The 14,977-nt window shown below is 41.3% G+C and overlaps 1 protein-coding gene across 5 annotated transcripts in view; it reads right to left on the bottom strand.

Annotated features, from left to right (window-relative positions):
- Positions 1-399: 399 nt before the first annotated feature.
- The window catches only part of LOC142391863 (protein FAM184A-like), a 56,923-nt gene continuing 42,345 nt past the window's right edge, over positions 400-14,977 (bottom strand). For 3 of the 5 annotated variants that reach the window (XM_075478038.1, XM_075478041.1, XM_075478039.1), the window contains 8 exons: positions 13,966-14,119; positions 12,825-12,952; positions 12,481-12,665; positions 10,635-10,781; positions 10,374-10,491; positions 9,878-9,982; positions 6,415-6,540; positions 5,043-5,124 (listed from right to left, as the gene is read on the bottom strand). In XM_075478038.1, coding sequence (XP_075334153.1) covers positions 5,116-5,124; positions 6,415-6,540; positions 9,878-9,982; positions 10,374-10,491; positions 10,635-10,781; positions 12,481-12,665; positions 12,825-12,952; positions 13,966-14,119 — 972 coding nt within the window. In that variant the 3' untranslated portion in view covers positions 5,043-5,115. Of the gene's footprint in view, positions 5,125-6,187; positions 6,301-6,414; positions 6,541-9,877; positions 9,983-10,373; positions 10,492-10,634; positions 10,782-12,480; positions 12,666-12,824; positions 12,953-13,965; positions 14,120-14,977 lie in introns of all 5 variants that reach the window. The other 2 variants (XM_075478042.1, XM_075478040.1) reach the window with 2 other exon arrangements.

Here is a 14,977-nt window from a genome sequence, read left to right as displayed (position 1 = left end):
GGGGAATACATTATTGATGCAGTGTGGGATCGACTTCACAGAGAACGGAACAAAAGGCAGCCAACATCCAAAGAAGAGCTTTGGGATGACCTTCAAGGTGCCTGAAGAACTATTCTTGAAGACTACTGAAAGAAATGACAAGAAAGCTCGTCTGAGAGGGTTCAGGTTGTGTTGGAGAATAAAGGAGCTCAGACCAAATACCGACTTTCAATCATGTTAGAATTGCACTTTTTTTTTTGCCTTATTTGCTATATTTCCACTCATGTTCACACATTTCAATAACCTCTTCCCCTTTTTCCATAAACATAAAAGAAGTAGCTCAACTTTTGCACATTGTATTTGTGCGATTGTGAGGATGCAGGCATTCCCCACAGAACACTACGGAACACAGTTTCCATTAAAAGCCGAGGCTTTTTACTCCAAATAAACAGAAATAAATGCATAAAACACTGAACCCCACAAACAAATGAACACACACCAGCAGGTCGTTTGTTTTTCTCACAATCAGAATTTTATAGTTCCGTAACATACAACAGAAATTATATAAATATAAATATTGTTATAACTGTTATACGCGTTTACTTCAAAAAGGGCAAGACAGAGATCATTAAACGAGAAGTCGTGAAGTGATATCAGATCACTTTCACTTGAGTTAATTAAACACTGTAACACATTTCGCTGAATGAATTTCACATTGCGTCAAGGGAAAAGTATTCTCTGTACCGACAAAGAACAAACAAAAAACAGAGAGAATCTCAAACCAAAAGGTGCAACAAATGGTGTTCGAGCGTTTTCATGAAGACGTTTTCTCCAGAAAATATAAAAAGGCTTTTAGAAACATTCGTGTCAACAAAAACAGCCACAAAGAAGTAACAATGAAACAAAGATATGTTCAGTTCTGCCATTTGAAAGCAGACTGTAAAACGAAAGATAAGCATTATTCACAATGAGCTATTCTGAGCAAAGTTTAAGTCTCAGAGTTATTTTAAAGCAAAGTAAAGTCATCTGAAACCGATGGAGAGCAAAACAACGCACTGAAAACCTTATAACAAAATTCATTATGAATGTATAAATATTGAAACAGTCCTTTAACTATCTTGTGAGGCAGAACAATCCTACAGGATGCGCGTCTTGGTTCCAGCTTTTATATCATTTTCAGCCAAATGTCAAGTCAGAAAAACCTGCTCGAGTAGACATATAAATGGTTGTTGAAATCTCCAGCGACAGAACAACAGATGCTGCAGCAAAACCCAACGCGACTGTGAGAAAATGTTTGATAAACAAAAGGCTGCTGCACTGTTGGATGCAGACTTCCCAGCTAAAATGTCAGAACTTCAGATAGTTGAATAAATCTATATTTCACAGTGTGCATGGAGGAATGAACCAGCGGTGGCTCAGTGTATCCGGACTGCAGTCCCATAGAGGTCTCCGTCATTTTCTTCTATTAATCCTTTATACAGCTCAGTATTTACAGTTAAACCGTTTCCTATACTAAGACATTCAGCACGACTTAGGCTTCAGTGTCATGACGCTGCTTTCATGGAACACAGGACAGCTCAGATCAGAGCCTACTCATACTTTTGGTCCTGTGGAGTATTTACAATCAGAATCTTTTACTTTCCCACATGCCACAAGCATGTCTGGAAGGTGTCTCAACCTGCTTTGTACCGAAAGTGTTTTACTCTTCACCGAATGATACAGCTTAGCTTTTTGGAGAAATATGCCCCATTGTCCTCTTATCCACAATCAAATGAGAAGATTGATATCAGTCTCTGCGCACAAGGATCCGTTCGTTATATTTCCAAAGACACTTTCTACTTTCTTCAGGCACAAAAAGAATGAATGATCACTGAAGTGTACATATAATATAAACTTGCCAATAATCATGCCTAATGTAAACGAAAATGTTCCAAATATCTGGAATATCTTCGCATTACTTTAAAAAGGGGAAGAACTACTAAAACTATAGAACTAGATCTTCCTAATGAGAGTTGGATGATAAAGTCTAATTTCTGGCTGTTCGATAAGGATATTTATGGGTTAATTAAACAACATAACACATATAATTTGATTAAAAACAACCACTGAGAGCCAGAAGTCTGTTACCGGTGTCGGTGCCTGCCACTTATAGAGCTGCCGTGGTTGTAGGGAGGCGCTTTAGAGGCAGAGCTGCAGCACAGCAGAGAGGGACCTGCCAGTTTTAATGAATGAGCCTTGTTACCTTCAGACTGAGCCAGACTAGCTGCCCTCCTAAGGTTTGAGGTGTAAAGTCTTTTGTTTTGTTCACTGTAAAGGCATAACGTCTCATTTGGTTCTAGATAAGAAGATAAAGACACATTAAGTAGATGTGAAAAAGTGCTACAGTTCCTTTAAGAGCAAAACTAATTTTAGTTTGAAAATAAAAACAAGAGACGAAGGCTGATTTTGCTCAATATTTTCTGCGACTGGTGAAAAACTGGAACACACAAAAGCCTTATGAAACTAAAAAAAAAAAACATTCCACCTACAAAACGCAAATTTTTTTTGTTCAGACAGTGCCAGAGAGGTTGGAATCAGTTCTCTGAAATTACACTGTATGAGACTATATATTATCTGATGAAGTGTCTGAAATACTGTCTAAGCTGTGAATGCAAACATTAAAAGTACAAACACTTTCCGAGCCACTGAAGCCTCAGTCGATTCTGTTAGGAAGACGAGTGTTCATCATGCTGAACTGAAATGTGTGCGTGTTTTTAAATGGACCCTGGTGACCATGCAGTTTGGAAAGTGTACAGATTACTGAATGGAATCCAGCACAGTACACTGAAAACTGGAGATACGAGGATTTCAAGAGAGCGACAGCAGCTTTATGAGTGCGTTTCTGTTTTCACATGCTCTATGGTCTGCCCCACCGGCAGAGATGTCGCAGTCGAGTTCAGTCCAAGCTCGTCGTGACATTTCTGGCATTTAAAAAGAACAAAAAGGCCTTGGAATCAAACGACGTCTGCACGTCACTGACAGAACTCTTACCATTTACATCTCTGATCCAGTGGCATCAAAAACAGACCACAGAAAAACAGGAGTAGTAGCTTCTTACATTATAAATAGTGGAACGATAAAAAGTTTGGAGGGGTGCTTGAGTTCTTTCGTCTTGATGTTTCCCCTCCTGAGACTGTTGAGGTGTCTGAAAAGGTAAACCGAGCACCCCTCAGCGAGCTCAGGGATTTGAAACTTGTATGTACACAACCAAAGTACTGGGACAGCAAGCCAAAGCTGGTCTTTTTTTGCTGGTGTACTGTAATTTATCTCACTGCAGAGGCCAAAAACACGACCAAAATCAACAGCAACGTCTGCCCCCCCCCCCTTCAAGTTATGTCTGAATGAGAAATGCATATGTAAACCACACATGGACCAACAACATGAATGACCTTTTAGCTTTTAAGACACACACTGATGAAGAAGAAAACTCCCTCACTGCAGCACTGCAGTCTGTCAACATCTGCATGAGCAAGTTTTTGCCACTGACCCTGAGCTTGCCAAATCAGATTCATATTAACTTGCAAATTTCTGCCCATCCTCTTTGATCAATAATGGCAATATTTCATTCAATTATAAAGGCTTCTGGGATGGGTTTTCAAACAAAACTGATGCACATTTTTCTAAATTACTTGATTTTCAAGGATATTTCTGAAATGTTTAAACTGGGGCTATTTTCCCCTGGTTTTTCCACCATGTCCGGGACTCCATAAAGAGCTGCGATGACAAGCTGGAAAGTAATAACACAGGGCAAAAGAGAAAGTTTTCCCATATGACAGGCTTGAAAAGTGTCTGAAAACGCTGGAAAAGCCTTGCAAACACCTGTTTCAGCTACTGCCCTCTGGGAGGAGCTGCAGGTCAATTAAAACTCAAGCACAGCTCCTTTGCAAAGGCCACCTGCGCCCTCAAACACATAATGACACACCGCATATTTTGCATTTAACTAATTCTTTTAAATATGTTTCTTCTATACCTGCGTATGTGTCTTCAATACACTGTGTGCGTTTTTCTCATCTACGCAGTGCCAAGAGTGGCTCCCGATTTCATGGAGACAATGAAGGTAAAAGCTTCCTCTTGCGCTCAGAGATTTGTTGACGTCTCTGTCGGCACAACACACCTCACTGCTCATTATGTTTGCGGAAAATATTAGAAAATGGAGAAAAACTACACTGCAGAGACTGGGAAAAAAATGATAATGTTGTGTCTGACTGGTGCCTTAAGACTGTGTTTACTCTAATTAAGAGTGGCAAAACAGATGTCTAACATCTTTTAGTACAGACTTCCACAACTTTTGAGTTTACATTTAAATCACTAGTATTTCTTTAAATTGCAAACTTATAATGCGTGCTGAAGAAAGTAAAGAGACCCCATGACTGATGGCTAGTGGCATGACCAGATCTCAGCACTTGAGTTTAACCACACTGCTATTATTTCACATAATTACAATGTTAAAATTGTATTAAATAATCACTTTTACCTCCGTTTCAAATAACTAACAAAGTGTTTTCTTGATTTGTTGAATTTAAACGTCACACGATACATCTCGTCAGTGAATTAAGCTCGATTTCACAATGCGATCAGTGTCAGTTAACCCTTGAAACTAATGGCTTTCTCTTTTTGCCGTTTTATCTGTGTGGAGAACGAACATTTAATCTAAGTCGATTTGTGCAGTGACACAGCTCATACAAATGTCACATTTTGCAGAACTGCAGATGGTTTTAAAGACGAGACAAATTACTGTTTTTTAATGTCACCTCATCTGCAAACTTTCATGATGAAACACTGATGAGTCACGGTCCTCCTCATGCTCACCATGTATGGAAGCCCTAAGGTTGAAGTCACACTGGAATCTCAGTGCTTAATGGAAGTGCTGTGATCAGGAACGGATCACCCATCAAATGACTTTCAAATGCTGCAGTTTGATCGCTGTCCAACTTTAGCTCCCTGTCCCATTACATTGCCCTATGACAGAATCGGGGTGGTTTTTTTGCCTGTCAGAAAGAGAAGTACAGGGAGTACAGATCCTCTTCTTTTGATACATATTCTCTGCCTTTTGCTGCCTCCGTCCCCCTGGGGCCTAACGGTGTCACAGTGCTGGCTTCAGGAAGGCTGAGGGGAAAAAAAGAAAATCTGTTAAAATGATGAGGTGGAACCGAGAAAGACTCAGGCTTGGGGGGGTTTGAAAGAGCAGAAAATAACAGTGATTGCCTTGTATGTTGAAAACGTGGGCAGTGCCGATGCCAGAGTGTGATGAGGGGGATCCAGTGAGTGTTTGTGATGAGAAAAAAGCAAAAAAAACAAACAGATTTCAAACCAGCTTCTCAGTCCAGCTGCAGTTTACGCCCTCCAGCAGCAGACCGCCCAGTGATTTCTAATCAGTGGCTTCAGCAGGCAGCACGCCTTCATCTGTCTGCTGTGTCCACTGCCTTCCACTGAAGAGACAAAGACCAGAACTGTTTCTATCTTTTTAAGTTTTGCATTGGCAGGCTGCCGCAGTGCGGGTCACACCCTTCCTCTCGTGGTTTTAAGTGCCACTGAGACCTTTCATAACTGGCACCTCTGAAAACAGATGGGTGTGACAATGAGGATGTGCAGTGAATTTAAGAAGGCTCTGCCTGTGACAATGCAACGGTGGAAAGGAAATAAAATTCATGAAAGATGTGATTTTAAGGCACAATGGATCAAAAAGGGATTATATGTTCATTATTTTTGTGTATTGACCCAGATCTCATGGAGTAAGACTACAGCGTTGTGTGAAATGAACAGATTGGTGCTGGGCTCCGTGATTGTTTCAAGGCTATATTAAAATCTTCATTTAAGTTTTGTTGTGCACTTCTTTTATGGGTTTGATCACAACAAAACCCTCGATTTAAGATACTTAGGATCTATTCTGAAACTATCATTCTGATTCTCTTCTGATCTTTTTAGCTTGGAACTGCAGCTAATTCTGATGCAGATTTTTCAGCTCTTATTCCAGAAAAGGAGAACAACAAGAGGCCAACACGTGCCACGTAACAAACATTAGATCTATCTCAGGGCCGGGAGACGGGTGAGGATACAAGGTAGGGAAAATAAGAAGTGAGGTAACAGATACAGACAGTGAGGGCAGCAGGCTTCACATAATTCGCTCCCAGTATTTGTGAAGTGACAGTGCACTCACATTTGTTCTCACCTCCTAAAGCTTTGCGGACCCTGATGCTGCACAAGGGGATCCTGAGGAGCATGAGGAAGAGCAAGGCTTGGCATGGGATGATGTGGAGGATGAGAAGAAAGAGGAGGAGGATGCTGAGGAAGAGGAGAAGGAGGAAGAGGGCTGAACAGTGGCAGGGATTTCTTAAGTCGGGGAAGGGACCTCTGGAGGGGGGAGTGAGGAGGCACAAAGCGGCCTCCTGGTCCTACCTCCTCCACCTCTCGTCCCTCCTCTTCCTGGCCTTCGTGACTCATGGTGGGAGGGCTGACGAATCGGAGGGCTGACTGGCTAGGAAAGCTGGCGAGGCGGCGATCTGATTGGCTGCCTGTTTTTGACTACAGACACAAATAGAAAGGCGAGAAATGAGTCCTTGCTAGCCCCAGCTCGCCCGTTTCACACTCCTCTACTTAGCCTGGATGATTATAACAATAAATTAATTGAAAGACTAAACAAAGCGTGTTTAAACTGTTACAGGTGCGTTAATCAGAATCTGATCTACAGGTGGAAAAGACGAATTTGTAGTCACATGTGGACAACCTGGTCAGGTTTGTGTGCAGGCTTGTAGGAGGATTGGCCCTAATTTAACTGGCTACGTTTGTTCTGCTGGGGCCAAACTATTGGCTCTGTTCCTCTGTGGTTTCTTCAGCCCCTGCATTGGGAACATTTTTTGAAAGATTTAATCTTGTGCTCCTCCCCTCTTCAAGAGTATTTGTTAGCTCACTTAAAGAGATGGTACAAAATCAGTTGTGTGTAAGTGAGAAAAAAAACAGGAGAAATGACCATTCTGTGAGCAAATATTACATTACTGTATAAAAAAGTACTGAAGCCATGTTATTTATTATTTAATAACGAGTTAGTTTTAAAGAGATTTCGGGAAATGAATGTGAATGGAAACTTGTCCAAATCCGTTGAAGCGCAAAAGAAAGCGATTCGTATTCGCTTAAATCCTGAAAAACAGCGGTCGCGGTAACAGTGGATAGAGAAGTATCTTTTACCTTGACAAATACCACACTGTAAAAGAGCTGTGGTGCAAACAAAAGAACAGTAAAAAAAAAAAGCTAACGAAGTAAAAAGATGAATATTTCCCTCTGTAAAGAAAGATGTGTGCGTCTGTTACTCAGGTGAAGTAAAAACACCTCAAAGAAAGACTGCTTTCCACTCAGAGAGAAAATCCAACACTGATCATGTGCTTAGCTAATTATGTGCCCTTTGGCCTCGCATGAGGAGATCGCTTCCCCCTATTGGAGCCAATTTACTGTGGCTGGCCTAATGTTCATAGCTGCAGCCTTCATCAAACAGAAAGTCGCATAATTTAAGCCCACACTTCTGTTCCAGTATGGCAAAAAATAATGAAACAACCATCCAAACTTTGCATCAGATAATCTCTTTGCACAGCCTCATGCGTTTCAAATACCGATCATCCACGAAAAGAAAAGAAACGATCTAATGCAGAAATTTGCTGACTAAGCTCTTAGTTTCTTTTTTGAAGGGATGTGTTGGAGGAGGGGAGGGACTGCCTGCCACTGTGGGCCTCTTGATATTTCAACAAGTTGCCAAAGTCAGGACTTTTTCTAATCCTTTACATTCAGCTTGGAGGTGTAAGTGAGGGAAAGGAGGATGTATATATCATCTAACACGAACAACCCACAGGGAGCAACAGAGCCACGAGGAGGATGAGGATGGAAAATGAGAAGATGATGAGCTGATGCTGTGAGGCCTTATTGTTTTTGAATGACATTAGCTGTGACAGCTGTGTGCACACATGAAGGATGATGAGCAGCACTGTAAGCAGATATAAGCCTTCATGACAAACTTGACGAGGGAGTGAGTGTGTAGTGTTCGCACAGGCAGCGCTGCTGTGGTTTATGGTGTTTAAAGAATAAGACTGAATGCAGGATCAAATGCACAAAAACAGAGCAAGAGGGATTAGACAAAAATAGAATCAATAATGCTGAATCAATTGGAGCGTATTGGAAACAAATATGCCTGCTTTCTATCAGTATTTACAACATATTAATGTTCGAGGTGATCTGTGTTATCCCCGTCTGCAGATCAATTTCAATATAATACAGACACATAGCCAATGTAGATTATAAATCATCACACTATTACCCCTTATCACCCTCAGTAATGATCAATGGAGGATAAATATGTAAAACAGAAGCTGCAAGATGAAGTGCTGCTCGAGAGTGCTGAAGAGTTTGTGACTGAATATGTACATACTTGGTTGAAATTAAGTTGTTTGGGAGACATTAAATCTTTATATTACAAACTGGAGTCTTCGTCTGAGAACACGAGATGATGTGGTTGCAAATGCTAATGTGGCAAAGGTGCAAAAAAATACTTTTCTTCATGTGTTCCACATCCAAATCAAGTCAGAGATGCACACAAAGTGCATGCACTGTGAATTACAAGTGTAGTTTCTAACAGTGCAAAGCTCTGGCTTTAATTGTACTAACTTCTACCTTTCAGGCCCAACGAGTTAGCTTTCCTGCCAGGGTGAGTGAGGTGAAAAGACGGGACTTTTAGTGACGTGTCTCAAAACAAACAAACAACAAAAACAAAACGACCCACATAACCTAAACCTTGCGTGGAACTCACTTTAAACATAATCATGTGCACATAATTGAAACAGCTCTCGATGGGAGGACGTAGAAGCCAGAGCAATGTGAGGATAATGGCAGAAAGCCGTTCACTTCATGCAGGAGCTTAAGTGCTTCAATTAGCAGCAAATTGCGAGGACACTTGTGTATGAGAACAAGGGGCCGCTAGTCACATAATACTAAGAGATAAAACATTCGATCCAGGCTTCTTGTAAAGATTTTCCAGCCAGCCCCACAGTAAAATCTCCAGAGAATCAGCGTGTGAGACAATATATGAACGTGCCAGCAAAATATTCCTCACGTTCGCTGCCACTGTGTGAACGAGCATGTGCTGGAGAGATTTTGTCCTGTCTGCTAACCTGCATGCTGCTTTCTACTTGCTCCCTGCTATAGAGGATACTTACAAACGCCGTATTGATATCAACACAGCAAGGCACCTCATTTGCTATTTTCAATATGTCGCAAAGAGAAGACAGCTATTTCTGCATCGCATGCTGCGTTTAGTCTGTTCCCAACATCATCTCCACGGCATTTCCAGGCAAGAGAGCACACCTCCAGCAAAAAGCTCCCGCTGTGATGCGCTTGTGTCAACAGCAGCTGTGGAAAAAGACCGGATCGAATTGTCCTCACATTCTGTTCATGTGTGAAAGCGGCTTTTGACGCCTATCAGGCTCATAAGGCTTTGGTCTGTCGCGTGCTCAATCTCTTCAGCTTTAAAGCCTCTGCAGAACCATATTTCTTATTGTTAAACTTGATCTAGCTCGGCTGCTTTCCCTTCTGCTACGTCAGAGGTTTTCAAAAGTGTGGAGGAAATATTTCAACAGGTATCAAATGAATAACTTAGATGTTTGTGATGTGGTTAAATAGTTCTATGTTCTGACTTTGGGATAAAACAGTCCTGTTTCCCCAGAATAAAATACCTTAAGGACAGCCTTTATGTGTATTTAGTATGTTCTGGATATGTCAAATAGAAATATATGATTATCTAAGCTCATTTGCTAATGATGGTAATGGTATTCTATGGTAATAAAAAGCATAAATGCAATCCTTGGGGTTGGAGAGAACTCACCTTGATAAGAGGATTGATAACACCAACGTTGGCACTGGAATTGAAGACCTTGTTGAAGCCTGTCTCTCTGTTAACCAACTCCAACTGGTAGAACTTCTTGTCATCCTATAAAAACATTTTGTGTTAAAAACACATTTCCTTTACTTTAAAATGGTTTGTAAGCAGTGTGATATGTGAACTGTGCATAGATGGAAGTGGCCTGCTCATATTAAGACCGGTTCGCTGGAGACATTTTTCAGTCTTGTCATGTCTTTGTATCTTTTTTGAGCCAGAGTGGTAATTCTTTTTCTGATACCACAAAGCACATTTTCTTAAATCTCTCTGCGACTTCCAGACGATCAAATCAGCCAGTAACAGTTATGATGTCAGACATATTATATAAGCATACGGAGCAGCTAAATTAAACTGTCTGCGGTTGTTTTCGGCATGGTTTTAACTCTTCTAACCGCGCTAAGATCCCATTCTTGCACACCATGATGCCATTCAGTCTACTCACCACCAGCTTTTTGACCAGAGCTTCTCTTTCTGTGACCATTTCTCTGAGTTCTGCGATGACATGCAGGTCTTCTGGTCGGCTTTCTCTGTTTCTTAACTTCTCCTCTGTGCCCTCCAACCTGGATAAAGGTGTGAGACACAAAGAGGCCAGAAAAGCAAGAAAAGAAAATAATGATATTGCAAAATTACAACTTGTGCAACCAAGAGGAGAGGGTAAAATGAGCCACAGAGGAGACTTTAATCACACATATCGGTGACTTACAGTATTTGTAGAGCTGAAATCTTATCTTTAAGAACCTCCTGGGCCTTATTGAAGTCAGCCAACATGATGTGCGTTTCTCTGTGATGAAGTGTGTTTAGCTCCCCCAGGTCCCGATCATGCCTCTTTGCAATGTCTTGTTCATGGGCTCTGTGGCAAAAATGAAGGAAATGCAGCAGATAACGTGTGCTGGATGCATATTAGCTGAAGTTCACACTTTAATAATAACTAATGTGCCTTTTGAGGCTTTTAGTCTACCTGATCTACTTAATTTCCTGATTGGGAACCATGACACTGACGCCACATTTCACTTGATTATAGAGCATGACAACATGATGTGCAGCTGCAAACTGAACTCCTGAGTCCCTGAGTGTTTAAATAAACAGTAACCATGATTACTGTGTAATTGCCTGGGTATTATATTGTCTCTCTGCTATAAAAGAGAGTGACGAAGACCGTGCTGCACTCACAGACGGGTGGCGGTTGACCATTAGAATCCTAAATGTTTTTAAAGCATCACCACAGAGTTTTTGCAAATTTTTGCTCTTTAGCTCCCCCTACAGTTGTGGGATGTTACACCACTGTTGTACAAACAAAGTTCTGTCTGAGCCCTACACATGCGCAGCCAAACATGTGGAAGTGTTTGTCATGCTGAAGAGGCTTTACAAAGACCCCTTCAGAGGCCACCAAAACATTTCAATTGACAATACAGAAGCAATGGCAAGGGACCTAATTAAATAGTATCAGATACATGGTGAACAAACATGCTCATAAAAAGACAAACAAAGAAAAAGGTAAATGTGCAAGGTTTTCTGCAAAATAATTAGCTTTTTCTAATTTTTTGCTTTGAATGTTAGTCGTGACACAAGTGTGTCCCCCCCAACTTTATTTGAAATGGTTAAAGTGACCATCCGGGATTTTGGACACAGGACCTCATTTCCAAGTCAGCAAGGGTGTAAGAAATGTGTCCAGGTGGTTTTTTTTACATTCCATGCAGTCCTTGTGAAATCTCGTGTTCCTGTTGCTAAGCTAGCGCAAGTGAACGGCTATGCTCTAGCCTGCCCCGAAAACACTCTAAACCTATTTATTTAACACTGAAAGCAACTCAATTATCATGGCAGGTTATCGATGCAAATATATGTGTTGATGGGGGCGTTTAGGAAGTTAACCAACCTTGCAATTGTGTTTGATCACCATCAATCTCTCTTGCGGCTCCCTGTTGATGACAGTGTGGTTACATCACAACTGAAGACGGCGAGGTAAAATTCCGCTGACCCCGAGAAAATAGTCCCTCAACATTCTAACATCCAGGCAGTGCTAGGTCGGTTTTATTTCAAACCTCATTATATGAAGACAAACATTTACATTCGGAGCCTGGCATAATTATGGTTTTGTTTTGAATGTTGTTTAAACTGGATAAGACTGTTTTTGGGACAGGCTAGAGCATAGCCGTTCACTTTCGCTAGCTTAGCAACAGGGATATGGGATTTCACAAGGACTGCATGGAATGCAAAAAAAACGTTCTGGACACATTTCTTACACCCTGGCTGACTCGGAAATGAGGTCCTGTGTCCAAAATCCCGGATGGTCACTTTAAAGTGTCCTTTTTCTTATGTAATATGGCGAAAGTGTGTAGGTATCTAGCTGTTGGCGTTTGTTTGCTTCCTAGATTAGAAGCCATTCCTCTTCTGTTAAGATAGCTATTCTTCACATGAAAGTGATGGTTTAGTGCTGCCCCCTCAACAAAAATGTAAATGTTTCATGTGTAATATGCAACACCTGTTCATATATAATTGTAAGCATTCAATCAGTGTCAACCTGTTGGATGAACTACTTTGGGTGTTTATACCTTATCTGATGGTTGGCCTCACTGCGAACCCGCAACACCTCTTTGCCCTTCAGCTCCAGCTCTCTAGTAAGAGTGTCGATAGTCTCATTAAGAGAGTGGATCTCATGGTCCAGATCGGTGATGCGGTTGCTACGGGAACACACCTCTGTTTCGAGGTCAGAGATGCGAACCAGGAGTTCTTGTTCCTTTAAAATGGAAACAGAAAGTGTACACATTAACAGAGAAAAAGGCATCTCACAGGCTTCAGAGTGAAGATGACTTTTACAGCAGCATAGGGGGAAGTTAAAAAAAAACAGACGCGCAAGAAAAGACGACAAGAGAACAGATGATGCCAACGCGGTTACCTGCTGGTGGCTGTGCTCCAGAGCTTTTTCCAGCTCTCGTTTGACGGCAGTGTGTTCTTTAATGTGGATTTGCTTTAGATGCTCTATGGCCGTGGCGTGGAGGTGGTTCAGCTCTGCACGAAGAGAAGCTGCCGGACAGACACGCCACAGGTAAAGGGAGAGGAAAGTGTCAACACTGCGGCACCAAACGTGGTACATAAATGCACAGAAAAATGATTTCATAGAATCGATGGAGACGATTCTTTGTCTCAATATTGAACAGTAGAGTTTACTTTTGGCATCTAATACCCGTTCGCAGATCTGAAAAGAGGTTTTTGTTTTTCCGTCTTTTGGTTTCTTGGTCTTTGCTCTGATTTAGTTATTTCTTAATCCCTTGGTTAGTTTCTGTTCTGTGTTCTTGGTTAGTATTTTGTTTGAGCTTTATTCCTTGTACTCTGCTTTAGTTTTCAGTCTTCAGTGTTACTGACTCTTGTTTCTCTCGTCTTTCCCCCTAGATGTCCTCAGTTGCCTTGGTCTTTTCCTTCCCCTGGTCTCTTTTACGCCTGTCTCCTGAAAATCCATATGAATCTTGACAACCTCTTCCATTAGTAAAGTTAAATCTGCTGATTTTACCTGATCATCCAACAGAGTTTTCTACAGTTCAAGGTCTCTTTATTCACAGCACATTCTTCTGTTCTATTTCAGTAACAGTCAAGAAGTTGAGAACAAAGGTGATTCTTTGTTCATCACCATGAGCATGCAGTTGTGTTAAAAACAAAGAAGTTAAATAATGTAAATCATCACTTTTGGTGAAAACCAAACACCTCATATCAACTGTAAAGCACGGTGGTGTGGGAGTCATGATTTGGGTTTGTTTTGCAGTAACAGGACCCGGACAGCTTGCAATCCCTGAAGTTGTATTTAACTTAAATTATGTTCCGATAGATACGGTGTACTTTTTTTCCACATGATTGTAAACTTCCTTGACCATCAATGTAGAAGAAATAACCCCCCCCCCCCAAAAAAAGGGATCTTAATTCAAAGTAGAACAAACATGACTGTAGTTTAAAATAATTCGATTTAAGAGGTTGTCAGTGTGGATTGAAATCTTACCAATGACAACAAATAGAGGTGTTAAAGAAAAACGTCTATTATCTTTTACCCAGCTTAGCTTTCCCCTCGTCTTCCAGTTCAAATCGCAGAGTCTGCAGCTCCTGCTCCGACTGCTGCCGGAGGATGTCCAAGGTCCTCCTGTGGGCCTCCTTCAGAGCATGAACCTCCTCCCGCTGCTCCTGCTTCAGACGATCCTCAAGGGCCTGACGGAGGAGGAGAGTGAAGGAGAGGAAGGGAGCAGATATCAAACAAGATGTGGTGGACACAGTCGTAAGCAGTGCATTCTGTTGCTGGAGAGGTTTTTGTGAAGCCTTTTTCATGGGAAATGGAACACAGAAGACAAATTATCACTGCTGCTTTGGTCAAACTTCATATGAATCCTGAGCTGGTTTTTGAGTTTTTGATGCATTCTCTTAGGCCTTACAACATTCAGTTTGGAAATTGAATCTGTTTGGAGACCGTTAGCTCCCACAGTGCAACGTGTTTTAAGGGTAAGATACACAAATCAAACCACTGAAACAGAACACATTTCTTCAGTGAAATCTTCATGAAATACTGTTGTTAGTGTGGAATGAGGGCTGCCAGTAAACTGAATTTGGCCATTTCTGTCACAGAAGAGAGATGTAAGGTGGCCATCTAGAAAATTCCTTCAGTATGAGAAACCACGAATGCACCTGCAGTGAAGCATGATTCTTTCTGAGTATAAAAAAACAAGTTATGCAAATTATATTCAAGATATACAAGACTTGTACATTTTTGCCCCCACTAAAATCAGGGCTATTTGGTCTAATTTCTGTAAAGAAGCACTGGGTGTTCCGCAGCCTCAACGAGGAGGAGCTGAGACAAAAAAGGGAACCCAACACATACAATTCATACCATTAAATAGTCATGTATCTGCCTGCAATGTAATTACAAAAGAGCTTCAAGGAATAACCCAAGAAATGACTCATTTTCTAAATCACCTGACCAGGGAAATGGGTGAAATTAAAGCAGCATGCTAAACCTTTAAGTGAGCTGAGTACTTATGGATGTGCTAGCCCCAACTGCAACTCTTCTCCACA

The sequence above is a fragment of the Odontesthes bonariensis genome, chromosome 11 (assembly GCF_027942865.1).
Source record: "Odontesthes bonariensis isolate fOdoBon6 chromosome 11, fOdoBon6.hap1, whole genome shotgun sequence".
In the NCBI taxonomy this organism is placed as follows: domain Eukaryota; kingdom Metazoa; phylum Chordata; class Actinopteri; order Atheriniformes; family Atherinopsidae; genus Odontesthes; species Odontesthes bonariensis.
Note: the sequence above shows the minus strand (reverse complement) of the source record. Positions and strands in the feature narration are given on the sequence as shown.